Source organism: Ilyonectria robusta, assembly GCF_021365365.1.
Source record: "Ilyonectria robusta strain PMI_751 chromosome Unknown BGZ61scaffold_5, whole genome shotgun sequence".
Taxonomy (NCBI): Eukaryota; Fungi; Ascomycota; class Sordariomycetes; order Hypocreales; family Nectriaceae; genus Ilyonectria; species Ilyonectria robusta.
Window position 1 is genome coordinate 1,236,179 of NW_025764439.1, and position 17,028 is coordinate 1,253,206.

At 57.3% G+C, this 17,028-nt stretch overlaps 9 protein-coding genes across 9 annotated transcripts; 5 read left to right on the forward strand and 4 right to left on the reverse strand.

The window, feature by feature from the left end:
* Positions 1–2,017: 2,017 nt before the first annotated feature.
* Positions 2,018–3,919, forward strand: BGZ61DRAFT_529765 (uncharacterized protein; the record flags this gene model as incomplete). Its single annotated transcript, XM_046253455.1, has 4 exons — positions 2,018–2,114; positions 2,235–2,314; positions 2,380–3,760; positions 3,822–3,919. The coding sequence occupies 4 exons, from the start codon at positions 2,018–2,020 to the stop codon at positions 3,917–3,919; spliced, it is 1,656 nt and encodes a 551-aa protein (XP_046107617.1).
* Positions 3,920–4,297: 378 nt separating this feature from the next.
* On the reverse strand, positions 4,298–5,413 carry BGZ61DRAFT_475184 (uncharacterized protein; the record flags this gene model as incomplete). The annotated part of the gene is made up of 1 exon (XM_046248655.1): positions 4,298–5,413. The coding sequence occupies one exon, from the start codon at positions 5,411–5,413 to the stop codon at positions 4,298–4,300; it is 1,116 nt and encodes a 371-aa protein (XP_046107618.1).
* A 1,204-nt stretch (positions 5,414–6,617) lies between these two features.
* BGZ61DRAFT_184605 (uncharacterized protein) lies at positions 6,618–8,219 on the forward strand. Its single transcript, XM_046237724.1, has 2 exons — positions 6,618–6,798; positions 6,990–8,219. The coding sequence occupies exons 1-2, from the start codon at positions 6,730–6,732 to the stop codon at positions 8,037–8,039; spliced, it is 1,119 nt and encodes a 372-aa protein (XP_046107619.1). The 5' UTR covers positions 6,618–6,729; the 3' UTR covers positions 8,040–8,219.
* A 180-nt stretch (positions 8,220–8,399) lies between these two features.
* BGZ61DRAFT_446657 (peptidyl-prolyl cis-trans isomerase-like 1) lies at positions 8,400–9,246 on the reverse strand. The gene is made up of 2 exons (XM_046245229.1): positions 9,135–9,246; positions 8,400–9,065 (listed from the first exon to the last, which is right to left on the reverse strand). Exons 1-2 carry the CDS (start codon positions 9,165–9,167, stop codon positions 8,610–8,612), a joined length of 489 nt encoding a protein of 162 aa, XP_046107620.1. The 5' UTR covers positions 9,168–9,246; the 3' UTR covers positions 8,400–8,609.
* BGZ61DRAFT_184591 (uncharacterized protein) lies at positions 9,124–9,566 on the reverse strand. Its single transcript, XM_046237723.1, has one exon. The coding sequence runs from the start codon at positions 9,449–9,451 to the stop codon at positions 9,164–9,166; it is 288 nt and encodes a 95-aa protein (XP_046107621.1). The 5' UTR covers positions 9,452–9,566; the 3' UTR covers positions 9,124–9,163.
* BGZ61DRAFT_515622 (signal peptide peptidase-domain-containing protein) lies at positions 9,247–11,637 on the forward strand. The gene is made up of 2 exons (XM_046252252.1): positions 9,247–10,601; positions 10,654–11,637. Exons 1-2 carry the CDS (start codon positions 9,682–9,684, stop codon positions 11,450–11,452), a joined length of 1,719 nt encoding a protein of 572 aa, XP_046107622.1. The 5' UTR covers positions 9,247–9,681; the 3' UTR covers positions 11,453–11,637.
* Positions 11,638–12,177: 540 nt separating this feature from the next.
* On the forward strand, positions 12,178–13,406 carry BGZ61DRAFT_446660 (uncharacterized protein). Its single transcript, XM_046245230.1, has one exon. The coding sequence runs from the start codon at positions 12,583–12,585 to the stop codon at positions 13,183–13,185; it is 603 nt and encodes a 200-aa protein (XP_046107623.1). The 5' UTR covers positions 12,178–12,582; the 3' UTR covers positions 13,186–13,406.
* Positions 13,407–14,671: 1,265 nt separating this feature from the next.
* Positions 14,672–15,875, forward strand: BGZ61DRAFT_446662 (uncharacterized protein). Its single transcript, XM_046245231.1, has 2 exons — positions 14,672–14,968; positions 15,060–15,875. Exons 1-2 carry the CDS (start codon positions 14,864–14,866, stop codon positions 15,849–15,851), a joined length of 897 nt encoding a protein of 298 aa, XP_046107624.1. The 5' UTR covers positions 14,672–14,863; the 3' UTR covers positions 15,852–15,875.
* A 97-nt stretch (positions 15,876–15,972) lies between these two features.
* On the reverse strand, positions 15,973–17,006 carry BGZ61DRAFT_529772 (Alpha/Beta hydrolase protein; the record flags this gene model as incomplete). Its single annotated transcript, XM_046253456.1, has 4 exons — positions 15,973–16,302; positions 16,366–16,513; positions 16,595–16,766; positions 16,889–17,006. The coding sequence occupies 4 exons, from the start codon at positions 17,004–17,006 to the stop codon at positions 15,973–15,975; spliced, it is 768 nt and encodes a 255-aa protein (XP_046107625.1).
* Between the last annotated feature and the right edge of the window lie 22 nt (positions 17,007–17,028).

A 17,028-nucleotide genomic window follows, 5' to 3' on the forward strand; every position in this document is an offset into this window, starting at 1 on the left:
CAAAGTAAGTGAGACTTGGGGTCAATTGGGCTTAATTCGAGTCGAGAAAGAAACAACGCACGCAGAGACGGCTCGTTGGGGCCGTATTCCGCCGGAGCCCGAACGACCAGTATCGTGCAGCTGTGCCTGCATCGTGCGTCGTGCGGCTTGAGGCTAACCAGCAGGAACAGGCTACGGCAGCAGTAACAGCAGCAGCAGGAGCAAGGAAGAGAATACCTACTTCAGGTACCTAAGGACTCGAAGTCGTAGGTACTGGGTCGACTTGCATGTCCACCCGTGTTTGACAACCACGCCGTCGTCGCCGCTTCCGCCGCGCTGTCGTCGGTGTGTTCCCAGATTATTACGGGCAAACCCACATCTGCAACCCACCGACACGGTGACAACCCACTTGCAGCCCACTTGCAGCCCCATCACTACGCCATTCCCAGGCCCTCCGTCCACGCCGTCCATCCAACCAGCCGCCTCCAGGACAAGATCCAGACGCCGCATATACCGCAAATCATCCGGCTACACATCGCAATTAGGCGACGGGGAAAAGCCACCTCGTTACCCCGAGGCTCACCCGCTAGCCTGGGGCGCCCCGGACCAGGGTTGACGGCATTTTCGTCGACGTTTCCGCGTGCAGGACGTCATCGCCAAAGGACCGACTCTGCGAAAAATCACCTCGCAGACCACCAGACCAAGACAGCCGGGCCGTTTACAAAATCCTTGGTGCCCAAACGCCCGCCGTCGCCGAGTCCTCTCCGAGGCTGACCATTCCCCAATTATCCCCATTAGCTGTTGCCCCAGAGGGAAAGTCTGGAGGCATTGGAAGCAAGTGGAAAAGCTGGGGCGAGCGTCAGACACGAGATCATAAAGTGTCCATCATCACAACACCGTTACGATCACGGCTGGAGGCGAGCATCCCGGTGCCACACCGTGGCGCCAGTCTGGGCAGAGTCTGGGCAGAGTCTGGGGGTTGCAGGCGGCAAGGCCGGGGCAGCAGGTGAAATGGGATCACACCGTGTGCAGAGCATGCAGAGCGGTACGCGAGGGCCCGGCTCCTGGGTGCTTCTGATCGGGCGTTGGTTTCTCGTGGTCATCGTCGTGGGTTTAGTGGTAAGTTGGAGCCCCCCGTCCCTATTGTTTGGTCCCCAGTCCGCGGTCCCAGGTTCATCTCGTTGTCACCAACCGTCATCCCGCTTTTGCGCCCCCGTCCCTCCGCCTCTCGCAATCTTGCATCCATGTTCTGCGTTGCCTCACCTGCGCTCAAGTCTGGGCTCAGCGTGGCTGACCATGGCCTGACCGAGACCTGGGTCGGGACAGGCCATTCCCATTATCATTTTTCAAGTGAAAACCTCGTGTGTCGCGTGCTTGGTGGTTGGCAGAGCTGGCCCGAATACTTCCAGGGCGCGAGAATCCCAAGAACAGACGTTGGGGTGGCCCAGCTCGGCGTATTAGCGGAGCCCCAAAGACTTCCCCCGCACACGCTCCGTCGAGTCCGTCCGCTCTGGAGCCCCTCAATGCGACTCTCACTTCTCCCACTACACCCGCTGCACCCACTACCTACACCCACTGCACCCACTGTGTCGGCTACGCCCACTGGCCGCTGAGCCCACAGCGAAAACCACCGAGCCCACGGGGCTTCTCCAGGCCTAGTCCCTGCAACCATCCCCCCATCATGACCCCCCCATGGCCCCCCAGGGCACCCGACATGCCCCCCTGCTGTACCCACTGTGCCCGCCATTGGATGTCCCTAAGCCACTGACACAGCATCCGTCAGCTCTTACAGCTTGTGCTCGGCGACGCCAAGCTCCAGTTCCTCCACGCACAGCTGCGGTTCCAGCTCGAATCATCTGCCAACTTTCTCTCGTCTCCTTCTTATTTCTCCTCTTTTACCTCTCGTCCCCCCTCCTCGCATCACCGTCAATCTCCCTTCCTCTCGCCTTTCGCCTCACCTGCTCTCGACGTCCCCGACCCCGTTTGCCAGATACAACCTCCCTTCCCGACGGCGCATCCCACCACGCGACCCCTCACCATGGCCCTCGCCGATGAGACCAACCGGATCGTCTCCGAGTTCGACTTCACTGACGACGACTTGAACCGCCATGTGAATGAGTTCTTGAGCCAGATGGGTATGTCAATGCCCCTCATCTCATTGCGCAATTCCTCTTGGGATATCCTGACTGCTCATTCCACTATACCGCGCCGCCCCACGTCATAGCTGCTAGATTCTAATTTTTCTCTCCCTTCAGATCAGGGCCTGCAGAAGGACGGCACAAGCCTTTCCCAGATCCCAACCTATGTCACCGGAGTCCCCAATGGCACCGAGAAGGTAAGTGATTGCTTTTGAGCGCCCCTCAACAGTGCGCCTCGACTAACACCTCGTTTCTCGCTCAGGGACTGTACCTCGCTGTCGACCTGGGCGGCACTAACTTCCGCGTGTGCTCCGTCATGCTCAATGGCGACACCACCTTTAACCTGACTTTCAACAAGGTCGCTATCCCCAAGGAGCTTATGGTCGCCAAGACGGCCTCGCAATTGTTCTCTTTCCTCGCCAAGCAGATTGAGCTGTTCCTCCGCGAGCACCACGCTGAACGCTTCGAGGAGAGCCACATTCGCCGCCGCAACACCGTTAGCAACGAGGCGGGATTTCGCGACGAGTCCATCTTCCGCCTCGGCTTTACCTTCAGCTTCCCTGTTCAGCAGCTCGCCATCAACAAGGGCTTGCTAATTCGGTGGACCAAGGGCTTCGACATCGATGACGCCGTCGGCAAAGACGTCTGTGCGCTGCTCCAGATCGAAATCGACAAGCTGCAGCTTCCCGTCAAGGTTGCCGCCTTGGTGAACGACACCGTAGGCACGCTCATGGCGCGCTCATACACGTCTACCGGCAAGAGCCGATCCATTCTCGGCGCCATCTTCGGCACCGGAACCAACGGCGCATATATGGAGAAGACCAGCAAAATTAAGAAGCCCATTCCCGGCGAGTACGACAACTCCACGGGTGAGATGGTCGTCAACACTGAGTGGGGCTCCTTCGACAACCAGCTCAATGTTATGCCTTCAACATCATGGGACAAGGCGCTCGACGCTGAGAGTGTGAACCCCGGCTTCCAAATGTTCGAGAAGCGTGTCTCAGGCATGTTCCTGGGCGAGATTGTGCGATTAGCCGTTGCCGACATGATCAGCAATGAAAAGTCATCACTCTTCAAGGACGTCAACTCAAGTTCCAATGATTGGTCCAGCACGACCAACATCTCCCCCCAGTCCGGATTCCTCAAGCCATGGGGACTGGACAGCGCCATCATGTCAGTGGCCGTATCCGACAACACTCCCGAGCTCTCAACCCTGCGCCAGGAGCTGGAGAACCTACTTCACGTCTACACCCCGTCGCTGGAGGATGCGCAAGCGTTCAAGTCCGTCGCATATGCTGTCGGACGCCGAGCAGCCAGGTTGTCGGCGGTTGCCATTGGCGCCATTGCCATCCAGTCTGGCAAGCTGGACAACCCTGAGGAGGAGGTCATCGATATTGGTGTCGACGGCAGCCTGGTTGAGCACTACCCCTACTTCCGAGATATGATCTACGATGCTCTCCGGGCCATTGACGCCATCGGCCCTAAGGGCGCTGAGAAGATCCGCATCGGAATCGCCAAGGATGGCAGTGGTGTCGGTGCTGCCTTGATCGCCCTCATCGCCGCCAGCAAAGAGACGCCCACTCAGATTATCGAGGATCTGCGGTCTGTAGCTAAAACCTCGCGGAGACCTAGCTCTACATTCTGTACGTGCAATACTGACCTTCCAGTCCCTTTGAAGCCCCTGCTAATATGTTTTTCCAACAGCTGAAGATGTCCCCCACGTTTCATACAAATCCATGTTGATCGGTGGCGTCATCGGTGCGTTCGCAGTGGCAGCTCTTTGGTGGATCAAGCGTCGTTAATACACTTGCATTGTCTTTATGATGGGTTTTGGGTCTGCATTTTGTCTGTTTCTCGTTGGGGGTCTTGGCGTCTTCGTCTCTGTACATTTGCATCCGACGAGAAAATTTGTATATGTGATCATGGAGGTTATGAATAATTATCGCAAACATGGCACCCATTGCCACTAGTGAGATGATGCAATATCAGTTATGTGGAATTTCTCGGGTTCATCGAAAGGTGTGGTATATTTTCGTCTACTCAATACGTACATTATTCCTCCCCATAAGCCTGTCTATGTTTTTCCTTTCCTGTGATAACTATGGCATGTCTTCATGATTGTGTTTTCTAAGTTTATATAAGTTCTCTGTTGAGCCCCTCTTCTATACTTACACTCGTTCCTATTTCCCAAACGCCGCGGCCGGGTAAGAGCGATCCCGCTTCTTGCGCACCGTGGAACTGCTTCTCGAGCTCCCGGCGGATCCGGTCTCGCTCGTGTTCATGCGGGGCGGGGCCGTAAGGCGCCCGGTAGCCATGTCCTCGGGAAGGTCGTTCCATTCGGTGTCGGCGCGCTGGTTCTGGAAGGACTGGCCGTGTCGCAGTGGGGGCGCGCCTGGGGCCCTGGGTGGGCCAGACATGGGAGGCAGGTTGAGGACTGCGGCGGTGGTGCTGGGCAGGATGGTGGTCTCTTGGGGAGACTCGGACTTGGAGGGCAGGGAGTTCCGGACAGAGGCGGCGATAGGGCGGCGGACGAGCCAGGCGGAGTCGGGCCGGAGCTTCATGTAGTAGCCGCGGATAGGCTGCTCTTCACGCTGGAAGCCTCGTGCTTCGTACCATTTCAGACCTTCCTCGTTGTCGGTCCACACGTGCGCGGTCAACGATTTGACATGCAGGTCCGGGTCGGCCACAGCGGTGGCAACAATATTATCCACGGCAGCGATGGCAAGCCCCAAGGAGCGGTAGGGCGAGAGCAGGCAGATCGACTGGATGTAGATATTCTTGGGGATTTCGTCCATGCCGGCCTTGGCGGCTTCGAAGTCGGGCTCGAGCTGGCAGACGACGCCGCCAATAACCTTGGGCTCGCAGCCATCATGCTCCCAGGTGATGACGCGGGAGAAGGGGCCCGAGGTGGCAGGGTCGGCGGCGCGCTGGTAGAAGGTGTCCGAATAGCTGACGGGAAGCAGCAGGGCGTTGATGCGGCGCATGGCGTTCAGGTCGTCGCGTGTGACGGGCCGGATGCCGGCCTCGCGGGGTAGCGACGCGGGGAGCGGCGGGATGGTGAAGGTGGCAGCCGGGATGCGCACAGGGAGGATCTCCGCCTTGTCTTGTTGTTGTTTTGGGGGAGGTATCGCTGTTGGGGGAGCGGCGGTCGGAGGAGGAACAGCAGCTGTTGGTGGAGGCGGTGCTGGTGCTGGGGAATTGGCGATCTTCGAAGGTGGCGGGGCGTATTGAGGACTCTTGGGCTGGAAGAACGAGCGGATGGAGAGCTGAGCGGGCTTGGTCGACGGAAGAGACATGATGTACGGATGGTGGGTGTTGAGAAGTCTGGCGCGTTCTGGGTAACTGACAGAGGGAGAAGAGAGATAGAGAGCGAGAAACGAGGAACAAGATGAGACGAGAGACACGGGGGAGAGAAGAAACAAAGGTCGGAGGAACAATAAGGACACGAGTAATGTTATTGGAACGCCATGGCCTCGAGGTTAAGAAGGTTAGCATTTATGTTTGCGTCGAGTTCCAGGTGTGGCACATGCGCGGCGGCCGATCATTGGGACAGCAGTCGTCATTCCCAGATTGCAGCGTCTCAGATTCCGCAACGAGCACTCGCTGAGGCTTCCCTTGCGTGCTGAAAAGTCCCCTGAAAAAAAGAGTGTCCAGAGCCGAGCTAGCGTTGCGTTGCCCGCCAGCTCCAGACGCTGTTAGTGCAGTCAGGGGAACCTTAAAGGGGCTCGCTGGTTAGTAGCCTGCCTTTGTCCCTGGAGAGAGCTGTCCGGGTAGGTACCTCGTGCGCTGGCGTTCAGTGGACAGAGACATTGTTTCTAACGACATGGCTCGCCCGGCCTGGGAACTCGCGCCGCGGAGCCGCCTGGCTGCCCATTGGGTTTTGCATTTGGGGCAGGGAGAGAGGCATTAACAGTGGCAAGACGCAGGTCCTGCGCAAACAGAGCCGAAGTCGTATGTATTGGCTGTGGCAGTGGCATTGACATTGGTTGGTTCCAGGTTGATTTTCCCTTCCGAGATAATCCCTGGGCGCACTGAGCTGCTCCGGGCGCTGGCGCTGGCTCACTGGACTGGCTCTCTCCACTGCCCTGCCCGCTGCCCGCTGCCCGAGTCACCTAATTCTCACTCTCACCCACCCTGGCAGTCGTCATCTTCCATTTTCAACCGTCGTCCCGTCCGCCGCGGCCATTGTTCGCTTTTTTTTCTTCCTACCTAATCCTCCCCAATCAGACGACGAGTCCCGGAGCCTTGTCACTGACGATTCCCTCGCGGAGCAACCAAACACGCGAGCGCCCCCAGAGCGTGGTATAGGCGTTGCTTTTCTCACTCTGCTTTCACCTTGCTGCCTTCTATTTTTAACCACGTTTTTTTGGACAATAATGCCGTGTTAATGACGCTTTCGCAACCTGCGACTCGCGCTCGTCTGCCTCTCTCTCGCACGCTCTCTGCGCCGTCGCTCTGCCCCCCCCGGAGGCCGGTATTCCAGAACCCACACCCCCCCTCCACCCGGTAGCTGCCGCCGTTGCTCCCTCGGCTTCATCAACGATTTCAGTTACACACCCTCCGCTGCGAAATCCGTCAGCCTTGGGCCGGATTTCTGTTCCCCGGCGACACGATGAATGCGGCCACGGGCAGGGCGGGCGTTGTCCGCGCCCACGACGACGCGGGCAGCATGGACAAGTTGGTAAGCACATCATCCCTGGCTTTTTGGCCTTCCCTGGCGGCTGGCGATAGCGATGGCGCGCTCGTGATGGCGACCAAGGCCATGCATGGACTCTCCTTCCTCGAGATGTTCCGCGCATTGCATCACCTTTTCCCTGTGGTCTGGGTATGATCTGGATAACGGCTGACCTTTGGGGGCGTCCGCTGCAACAGGCACATTCCGTCTTGGACGATGTACTCTACAACATCATCTCCGACCTGTTGATGAAGACGCACCGCGAGGAGAAGACGGCGAGGGCCACCACGGCTGCCATCCGAGTCGAGAAGATGGCCTCGGATGCCTCCGAGAGCTCGACGCCCGACTCGAAACCGGAGGTGCGGATCGAAACCGACGCTGCGATTTACGAGGATGGCAAGGTGCTGCTCAAGGGCAACCCGCTCAAGACCACCCCCGAGATCCTCTGCCCCAAATGCCACCTCCCTCGACTACTACACCCGACCGACGGCAAAGGCGCCAAAAAGCCCGATCCGAGCATCATCTACTGCAAGAAACATCCCTACATCGATAAGCCCGGATGCGACATCTACGGCCAGAGCTGGGTCGGACCAGGTCCCGGTCGCGGCAAGAAGAAGAAGGACGTGGAGAAGAACACCGACTCGCCCACCCCTGAACAGCGGCCCCCCAACGTGCTCTCGTTCCCCTCGGCGACTTGCAGCAAGTGCAAACGCTGCATTCTCGTCACCCGGCTGAATAACCACATGGGCTCATGCATTGGCAACAGTGGCCGTAATGCCAGCCGCGCTGCCGCCCAGAAGCTGAGCAACGGCGGGTCCCAGCACGACGGGACACCCCCGTCCTCGCAAAAGGCCACGCCCACGCCAGGTTCACGCGCCGCGAGCCCTAAAAAGCGCGACGCCAGCGACGACGACGAGGAATCGGAGAACAGTCATAAGAAGAAGAAGCTTAAGCCTGCTGTGACCAAGAAGGTCATTATCAAGACGAAGCCCACTCTTAAGAAGGACAAGGTCAAGAGCCTTTCGTCGCTGAGCCAGGAACAAAAGGCCAACTACGATAACCTCAGCTCAAGCGTCGATGTGGCCCCTAAGAAGGTGGTCTCGAAGAGCGTCAGCCCCATCAAGAAGCTCAAGGTCGGTAATAAGCCCCCGCTGGGCTCTCCCAAACCCAAGGTTAAGCACATCCGGGAAGCCGACGGAGAGTCGGAGTCTTCCGGCACGCTCTCGTCGCCACCCGCGCCCCAATAGAAGACGGGCGGTGTCGCTGGCGTCTTTGGCTTGCCTAGACCGGGGAAGCATCCCTGATCGAACCATGCGGAGAACATCTGCAGCGTTCTTTGGATGATTAGCTAGGCGATGCCAACCTGGCGCATCACCTGACCACTCGAGACTGGTTGGATACGGATAGACGCAGGCGGCATGTCATGGTGCGAGACGGGGAGTGGAACGTCTTTTTCTTGCTTCAGAATCATTTTTTATCTGTATTATTCTCTCAAAACACACACTGCATTGGACGGACGGTTTGGTTAGCTAGGGTCTTTGGGGACCAGATCATCACAGCATCCACGGAAAACGGGTCTGGGGCGTTGGGCGTCGCTGTATGTAAGAATGGATATATTGCCCGAGAGTGTGTGCCAGTTCCCATTTGTAGTGTTTTGGTCTCGTCTGGTGAAGAACTATGTGCCTGTTGCCAAATGGCGTGATATCTCGTTACCTTCTTGGCTCATCCTTTTACAGAACTCTATACAACTCCTCAACGCCAGCCATGTCAAAATCCCAAGATTGATGGTCGTCACAACGCCTCCTGCCAATCCCTTGCTAGACCTGCTCGTCGTCCTCCACAATCCTAGCCTTGGCGATCTTGATATCCTCCTCGGGGCGGTCCTCGGGCCCGGTCTTGACGAGTCCGAGGCGGCGGACGGTGCCCATGCCGCTCTTGACGCGGCCGAAGATGGTGTGCTTCCCGTCGAGCCAGGGCGTCGGGGCCAGGGTGATGAAGAACTGCGAGCCGTTGGTGTTGGGCCCGGCGTTGGCCATGCTGAGGATGCCGGCGCCCGTGTGCTTGAGGCCCGGGTCGATCTCGTCCTCGAACTTGTCGCCGAAGATGGACGTGCCGCCGCGGCCGGTGCCCGTCGGGTCGCCGCCCTGCACCATGAAGTTGGGGATGATGCGGTGGAAGACGGTGCCGTCGTAGTAGCCGCGGCGCACGAGCGTCGTGAAGTTGGTGCACGTCTTGGGCGCGTGCTGCGTGTACAGCTCGACGGTGAGGTAGCCCTGCGCGGGAGGTGTTAGCGGTCGGGGCTGCGGGGAGTCAATGGGGGAGGTCTAGGCGGGCGGACGGACCATTGAGGTCTCCATCACGATGTTGGTCGTCATCGTTGCGGGTCGGCGCTGGAAAGGCGGTCGTGTCCAGATATATCGGCGAAGCAGCAGCAGAGCTGAAGCTGGTGGAGGGGCTCAAAATCATAGGACAAGGCTGCCTTCGCCCAGCAGCCCGTTTTGGCTGTGCTCGCCGCCATTGGCTGCAGAAAATCAAGGCCCCTGCAGGGTCCCCGCCCCGATCCAGCTAGCACTAGCGACAAAATCGACAAAATCGACAAATCGACAGCCTCAGGCCTTTGTGCTTGTTCCTGATTTGGCAGTCTCGCAGCAGACGTCATCTTGAACCCTGGAAAGTCGAATCCACGAGTCCACGCCCCTTACACGTGCGCTTTGTCGTTGCACAACTCACTCGCTTCCAGGTTGCAATCTTGCCAGGGCCCAAGTGGGATTCATTCACTCGTCCACTTGAAATGCAGTGAGCCTGCAGCTTCCAGACGTTGGATAGTTCCGACAACGGTTTAAGAACACGTTGCGCCAGCTGCAACACCAAGAGAGAAACCACCAAGACATGTCGGAGGCGCAATCCCTTTCGGTGCCGGCCGACGGACCACTCGACGGACTCAACTCCACGGTTGGAGATCTCGGCGGCCCTTCATTCCTGCAATACTTTCAGGACCTGGACTTCCTCCTCCTCGAGGCCAAGCTCGTCTTCAGCGCCCTTGCCATCATCTACCTCGGCGCCCACTCAGCTCTCCGGCGGCCACCTTCTGCGGCACCCGCCAAGGATCGCAAGCCCGGGCAAAAGGATGACGAGGATGAGCGTGTCTCGCAGGGCCTCGAGCCCTCGGATGCCATCATGTTTCCCGTCATGGCCGCCATCGCCCTAGTCAGCTTGTACTACCTCATGCAGTGGCTCCAGGATCCCAACATCCTCAACAAGATCCTCCGGTGGTACATGTCTGCCGTGTCCATTGTCAGTCTGCTGTCTCTCTATGCCCATGGCATCGAGGTGATGACGTCCCTGGTGTTTCCGCGGTTTTGGCGGGCAAGCGATGGCTCCCTGAGGGCCGTTGACCAAAAGACCCGGTCCGTCAAGGCCTGCGACGATGTGGGCAACCCGACTTCGGGAGCCAAAGAGACCAACAACCCACTTCCCGGGCCTCTGGCCTTATTGGCAGCGCCTGCGCGAGCACAAAAGGTCTTTTGGGAAATCCGTAGTCTGCTGACGCGGCACTGGATGGTGAAGCTTCAGGTTCACGGGATCGGCAAGGAAGAGGGCAAGATCAAGTTTGCCCATATGGTGGGCATGCTGATGGCAGTGGCCACGGCCATCGTCTACTCGACCACCACATCGCCGTTTCTGTCCAACATGCTCGGCTACGGCATGTGCTATGGCTCATTCCTCCTTCTTTCACCAACAGACTACCTCACTAGCACTTTGGTCCTGGTTGGTTTATTCTTCTACGACATTGTCATGGTGTTCTATACGTACGTCCCCTGGTGATCCTTCCCTATGCACTTTCGCTAACGACTAACGCAGGCCGTACATGGTGACAGTCGCCACAAAGTTGGACGTGCCCATCAAGCTCACATTTGAGGCTGCTCAAAGGAAGAGCATTCTCGGTCTGGGTGACATTGTCGTCCCGGGCATGGTGATTGCGCTAGCTCTGCGATTCGATCTCTGGATGCACTACGTGCGCAAGATCAAATACGAAACCGCGGACCTGCAACTCATTGAGAAGGACCCGTCGGGGGCGATAGTCTCGAGAAATGAGGTGAAGCACAAGGAGGTCAAGGCCCGGTACGTCAACGCCAAGGGCGCCTGGGGTGACAGCCTCTGGGTCCGGGGGACCATGTTCCTCTCAGGACCAAAGCAGCTACCGCCAACGCTGGAGGCATCCCGGTTCCCAAAAACATACTTTTACGCATCCATGGTTGGCTACTTCCTGGGCATGCTGGTCACACTGGCGATGCTACTGATCTTCAAGCGTGGCCAGCCCGCCCTGCTGTATCTGGTGCCGGGGGTGTTGGGGTCGCTGTGGCTGACGGGGTTGGTGCGTGGGGAGATCAGGCAGATGTGGACGTACACCGAAGACGGCAGTATCGACACGATTGACGTGGTGGTGGACCTAGATGGCGACGGCAAGGCAATCAAGACGATTGGTGAGTTGAAGGATGGTGTGGTGGACACCACCAAGGACAAGGATGAGGATGAGGAGAACAAGAAGAAGGAGAGCGAGGCCCAAGCTCAAGAGGATGCGAAGAAGAGCGACGGCAAGGGTGGACACAAGGTGTTCTTGCTTTCGATCGAGACAGTCGCTGAGGACGACGAGGCATAGACACCCAGCTTAGAGAGAGTTGCAACAACTCGGAATTGGGTTGTGAGGAGCAAACTAGACATGCACTAACACGGCGTTAAAATTACACCACCGGATCAATCAGGAAGAAATGCGTTGAAAACGGCGTTATCACGGTTGGCTTCGTGAGATAGGGCGGGTGTGAATTGTGACGAGTAGTGTGGGTGGTTGCGTGAACGTGAATTGTCGGGCTCGAACTAGGCTGACACGATGCTGCGTTTGCGTCCAATGTGCATGGTGCAATATCTTCGTGTTTCCAACCAACCATGGCCGGGATCACTCTCCAGGATCACTCTCCAAGAATTCCGCGCGGTTCTTTACTATATAAGGCAACCCTTCTGCCTGTCCTGAGGCAACCTTTGCCCGCCACGTCTCTTAGACGCTGCATCCCATGGATCAGCAAAACCCGCGGAAACCATCTCGCGCTCACACTCTTGTGCCCGCGATATGCTTCTACTCCTCTAAATCTACTCTTAGCCTGCAACTCCTCTTGCGTTGTCGTCTTCATGCAAGGCTGAGCATTTGCCGGGCCGTAACAAGGGTGCGGATACCGCTCCGGGTGGCCGACTTTGGCCAACTTTGTAACCCGGAATCTGTGTATGGCTTTTAGATATTCCGTCCTGGATCAGCATCCGTGTGTTTTTCTATTTAGTTCCCTGTCTCCCCCCGTTATTTTTCCTTTTTTTTTTCTTCCATCCTCCCTTTCCATCCGCTTCATCACCTGGCTGGACAATTTGCCTGTCACGTTGCCTGTCCACAAGGGTTGCACCCTGGCGGCTCGCCCATCTCGCTGTGGACCTGTCCCGTCGGTCTTCAATATAACCTGCGATTCGCTTTCCGTCCTGAGGCTTTTCCCTCTCTCCTACACACAGTTATTTAGTCGCCAACATTACCCCATCTTCTACACCGTTTTCTCCTCAGGCTTGTTGTTCTCTAGGCCTCTACGCCCACCCACCCGCCTCACCGTGCTGCACTTGACAACTCATCAGAGGTCAACCACAACTCATCACCTTGCGCTCACTAATCAATCATTCATCGATATAAATACCCACCATCACTCTTTCTTCACTTCTCTTTCTCTCATCCCCACACGCATTCATTCATCAAGCAAGATGCCTAGTCGGGAGTTTCCAAATAACTCCATGTCCCGGGAAAACAACCGGAAGCGATCGTACGACGAAAAAGAGTATGCCGACAACGAGGTTAGCAACGGTCAATCTACACCTCCTACCAAGCGTCGGCGTACCAGCCGTGACGATGATGAAACCGCGTGCATGGAAGACGTTCCCGATCTCACGTCTCCTTCCTCTACCAGTCTTTCCATGGATGAAGACAGTCCCAATGAGGATCTTCCCGATGAAGACCTCTCGGGTGTAGAAGCCGACATCAATGACCTCGAAAGCATCTCCGAGGACGACGTCGAGGACTTGCACCACAGTCTCGGCAACATCGACTACACGAACGAGAACATCGTCATCGAGGCTATTGGCACGACTAGCCCTCTCGCGGATGACGCGAATGACGAAGACAACCAGGCCATGGCCCCACGAGGGTCCGCACAACCGCTATCTGATGAGGAGAGCGTGACCTACCGGCCCCTAATACGGTACGATACTCCTCACTGGGCAGCCCCATACTCGAGCCGGTTCCATGGAGGCAAGGAGTATCTCCGTTTGGTCATGTCGGAAGACGACTTCTCCGACGACGAGCTTTAAACCGGTCATGGCTTTGAGCGATACTTTTCACAATACACCTCGACTAAACATATTTGTTTAAACTCACTAGAGTTCCGAGTCCATGATGACAAATCATAATGAAGGACATCCAGGGAATGGATTATGGAATGGGCTAGGGAGCAAGATGCACGATATGGCGTTTTCTGGAAAGGGTTTCTTGGTTTGAAACTGTTGAGTATGATACCCTGGGATGCAACTCTCAATGAAATGGTTTTGGTTTTTTGCCCATGAAGGCTCTGGATTGCAAAGACGCTATGATTAACTTGGTATTAACTTATACATTATCTCATTTCCGCCCTGACTGTTCCAGGCCATGTTTCGGGCCCTTCCCCGTGCACAAAAGACAATAACATTCATTATACCATTATCTCTCCGTCCCTCATCCACATTAATAATCTGAGTCTGTATCGGTAGGCGTTGAAACCGCCGTTAATCCCCCACACCACGTAAAGGTTCAGACTCCAGCAGGGGTACCCTCCCCCCGGGATCCATCCTCCGTCCGAGTCGTCGTCTAGCGTCGACCAGCGAACAGAGGCTCTCTCCCGGGCTTCCTCGGGCGTCTTTTTTGCCCAACACTCGGCGTTAAGATGGGCAGGCGTAACGGGACACCACGGTGCCACGGGGCATCTCGACACTCAAGCTGCACTCTCTCTCTCTCTCCCACGATGGGATTTGGCGTTGCTGCCGTCGGGGTAGCGGTGGACGGCATGGTTCGTGGGGAGTTGGAGGGTGGCTTTGAGCGGAAAACAATCCTCGCGGCGATGGTGTCTCCTTCGCTAGGCTCGCGAGCTCTTCCAGCGGATTCACATCGTCGGCGGTGCAGAACCGTCGTAGCGCAACTACGCCGACGGTCATCAACGCTTCAGGCTCAGCGATAATCATCCAGCGGTAACAAATATCCAAGGTCCCCGTAAACAATCGCCCTCCTCTCGCACCGGCGGTCGAGCCGACGTGGGAAGGGGGACAGTGTAAACGGAGTCCTCGAAAAATGGCTCTCGACTGCTTGCAAAGCTGGCGCCCCGCCTTGCAAGCAGGAAAGTCTCAACTCTCCAATTCCGAAAAAAGGGTGGAATCGAAGGAGAAGAAGTGTAAATGCTTCTACGCTTCAGGGGAGTCTCGAAGACTCGCCCTTCCAGCGGAGCACATCCTCCGGGCCACGGCGGCGAGAAGTCGGAGATCCGGCCGTGGGGAGGGTTTTGGTTGCGGGCAGCGCGCAGGAGCTTGTAGTTTTGGGGGGTTGACCGAGGGCGAACTCGACTGCGGTGCTGGTTCCCCGGGGGAAAGCGAGAGGAACCTGCTGAGGAGGAAAAGAGAATCACCAGATGGCGGGCGTGGGATCCATTTATAGATGCTGTGTCGGTGAGCGGCTATAATGGATGAGGCCATGACTTACAAGCTAGAGCAGCTTACCCTAGACCTAGACCTCCGAACACGCCACCTTTTTTCGGCCTCCGTCCAGCCTAGCCCCCGACGTCCCGCGTCCCGCAATTCCGCTCCGAGACACTTAAACCTCCGCATCTCGTCGCATCTGAGACGCAACCCCAGACGCCAAACCTCAAACATCAAACATGTCCTGACACATTTCCCCCCAAACCGCCGCCCGTTTGCATCTCGTCTTCGTCTCAGATCCCATCTCTTCGCCGTAACCTAACCCACCATGGCTGCAACCGCTCCCTCGTCCGCCCCGGTCATGATCCAGTGGGTGCTCGACACACGCTCGCTGTGGCCGTCGGCTCAGCAAACCCGCGACCTGTCTACCGTGGTACGTCCCGTCTCAAAGCCGTCTCGGCCGTTGCAGTTCGCGCCGGAAGTGGACGCAGCCGGGGAAACCAGCTGATATCGAAACCTCTCAGGCCTCGCGGGCGCTTAACCTCCTGTCGCAGAGCGAGCGGGAAGCAGTGCTCCGGTTCTACCACGCCCGCGATGCAAAGCTGGCCCTGGGATCGGTTCTGCTCAAGCACTATGTCATCTCCCGCTACTGCGGCGTCCGTTGGACCGAGGCCGTCTCCGTGCGTGACGAGCGCACCAAGCCCGTGTTTCTCATGCCGGACGGTTCACAGCCCCTGCTCTTCAACGTCTCGCACCAAGCTGGCCTCGTGGTTCTCATCGCCGTCCACCACCCGCCGCCCGGAGTTGCTGTAGGTATCGACGTTGTGTGCCCGCATGAACGCCGTGGGCGTGACCACCAGACGCTAGGTTCTGAGGGCTGGCCGCATTATGTCGATGTACACGCCGAGGTCCTGTCGCTTCACGAGGTCGCCGCGCTGAAACGGATCAGGCCTGGGAGCACGCTCGCAGACCGTGATCGTGCTCTGCGGTACTTTTATGCCGTCTGGTGCCTGCGCGAAGCTTACGTCAAGATGACAGGCGACGCGCTGCTCGCAAGTTGGCTGGGTGAGCTAGAAATGCGGGGGTTTGCGCCGCCTGAGGAGATGCGCGCGCCGCAGGAAGTATGGTTCCAGGGACAACGGGTTGAAAACGTCGAGGTAAAGCTGACGCCGCTGCTCGAGGACTACATGGTTTCGACGGCAGTGCGTCATGGAGATGGAGGAGAGCATATTGAGGCCGGGGAGTTTACCAATCTGGATATAGATCAGGTGCTGGCGTTTGGAGAAGCCGCGATTGAAAAAGATTCGACTTTATGACCATTGATATAATTAAAAGGACCAATCATTAATTGAATGTCATTTCTCGGGATACTGTCCATAATTTTTGGGCACATTTTGTTTCATTTCTCTCATGGCATATGCTGGTCGTCAAAAACACTTAGAAGTTCTTGCCGAAGAAGCCGAGGACAGTCTTGTAGCCACGCTCATACTCCTCTCGGACACGGGCATCCTCGAGGTCGGCGCGGGCGGCCATCCAGCCGTGGATCTGGTCGGCAAATGTCTCGACATGCTTGGGGACGGTGAGAGCGGCCTCGAACTTCTTGACCTCCGCAGCATCCTCATCCTTGGAAGCTAGCAGCGCGGTAGGAATAGTGACACCAGCCGCGTCGTTGGCATCGACCATGGCGGGGTGGATCGAGGCCGCGACAGAAAAGGGGTTGGTATCGGCCTTGGTGGTGAGGGCAACGACCTTGCCTCCCCAGCAGTACTGTCGGGAGAGTCCAGTTTAGCTCATGGGCCCTTGTTAATGTCAATGGAGAGGGTGTCTTACACCGATGATGCCGAACTTGGCGATGGACGAGTCCTTGGTCTGGACGGCCTTTACGTAGTCGGGGACGAGACCAGCAATCTTGGGAGGAGGGAAGGTTCCGAAGAAGTTGCCGAGGCCCTTCTGCTTCTCCTCAGTGTCCGGAGGGTACCTGTAGGAGAGAGAAGATGGGATTAGTACAGGTATAGAGATTGAATCACTATGGCAGTGGTGGCGATCGGGGATTTCATACCACTCAATGGGGCAGGGCTTGCCCTCGAACCAGTCGGGGATGTAGACTTTGTACTTCTGGTGGTCGTCGCTGAAGGCTAGGATGTCGGCGCCCTGGATGGTCTGGTCGAAGTAGCCGAAGATGTCGTAGATGACAACAATGGCCTTGGTGGCATCGGAGGGGCCGGTGACGTCTAGTTGAGTGATGGGTTAGCTTCAGGAGGGTTTGTATCGCCATGTCTTTGTCTTGTATCCTATCTCGTCGAGTTGGAAGAAAGAGGAGGTTTGGCGATAGCGGGAGGTACGGGAGCCGTACAAGTCTTGTATCCGCCAATCTCCTCGTAGGAGCCCTTGGCCTTGTAGCCCTTGGAGACAATGGGAGGCACGTTGCAGCAGGCCTCGCTGTGGCCGTGGGATGCGGGCATGGTCGACATGATGGGCAACGTAGTCGACGGA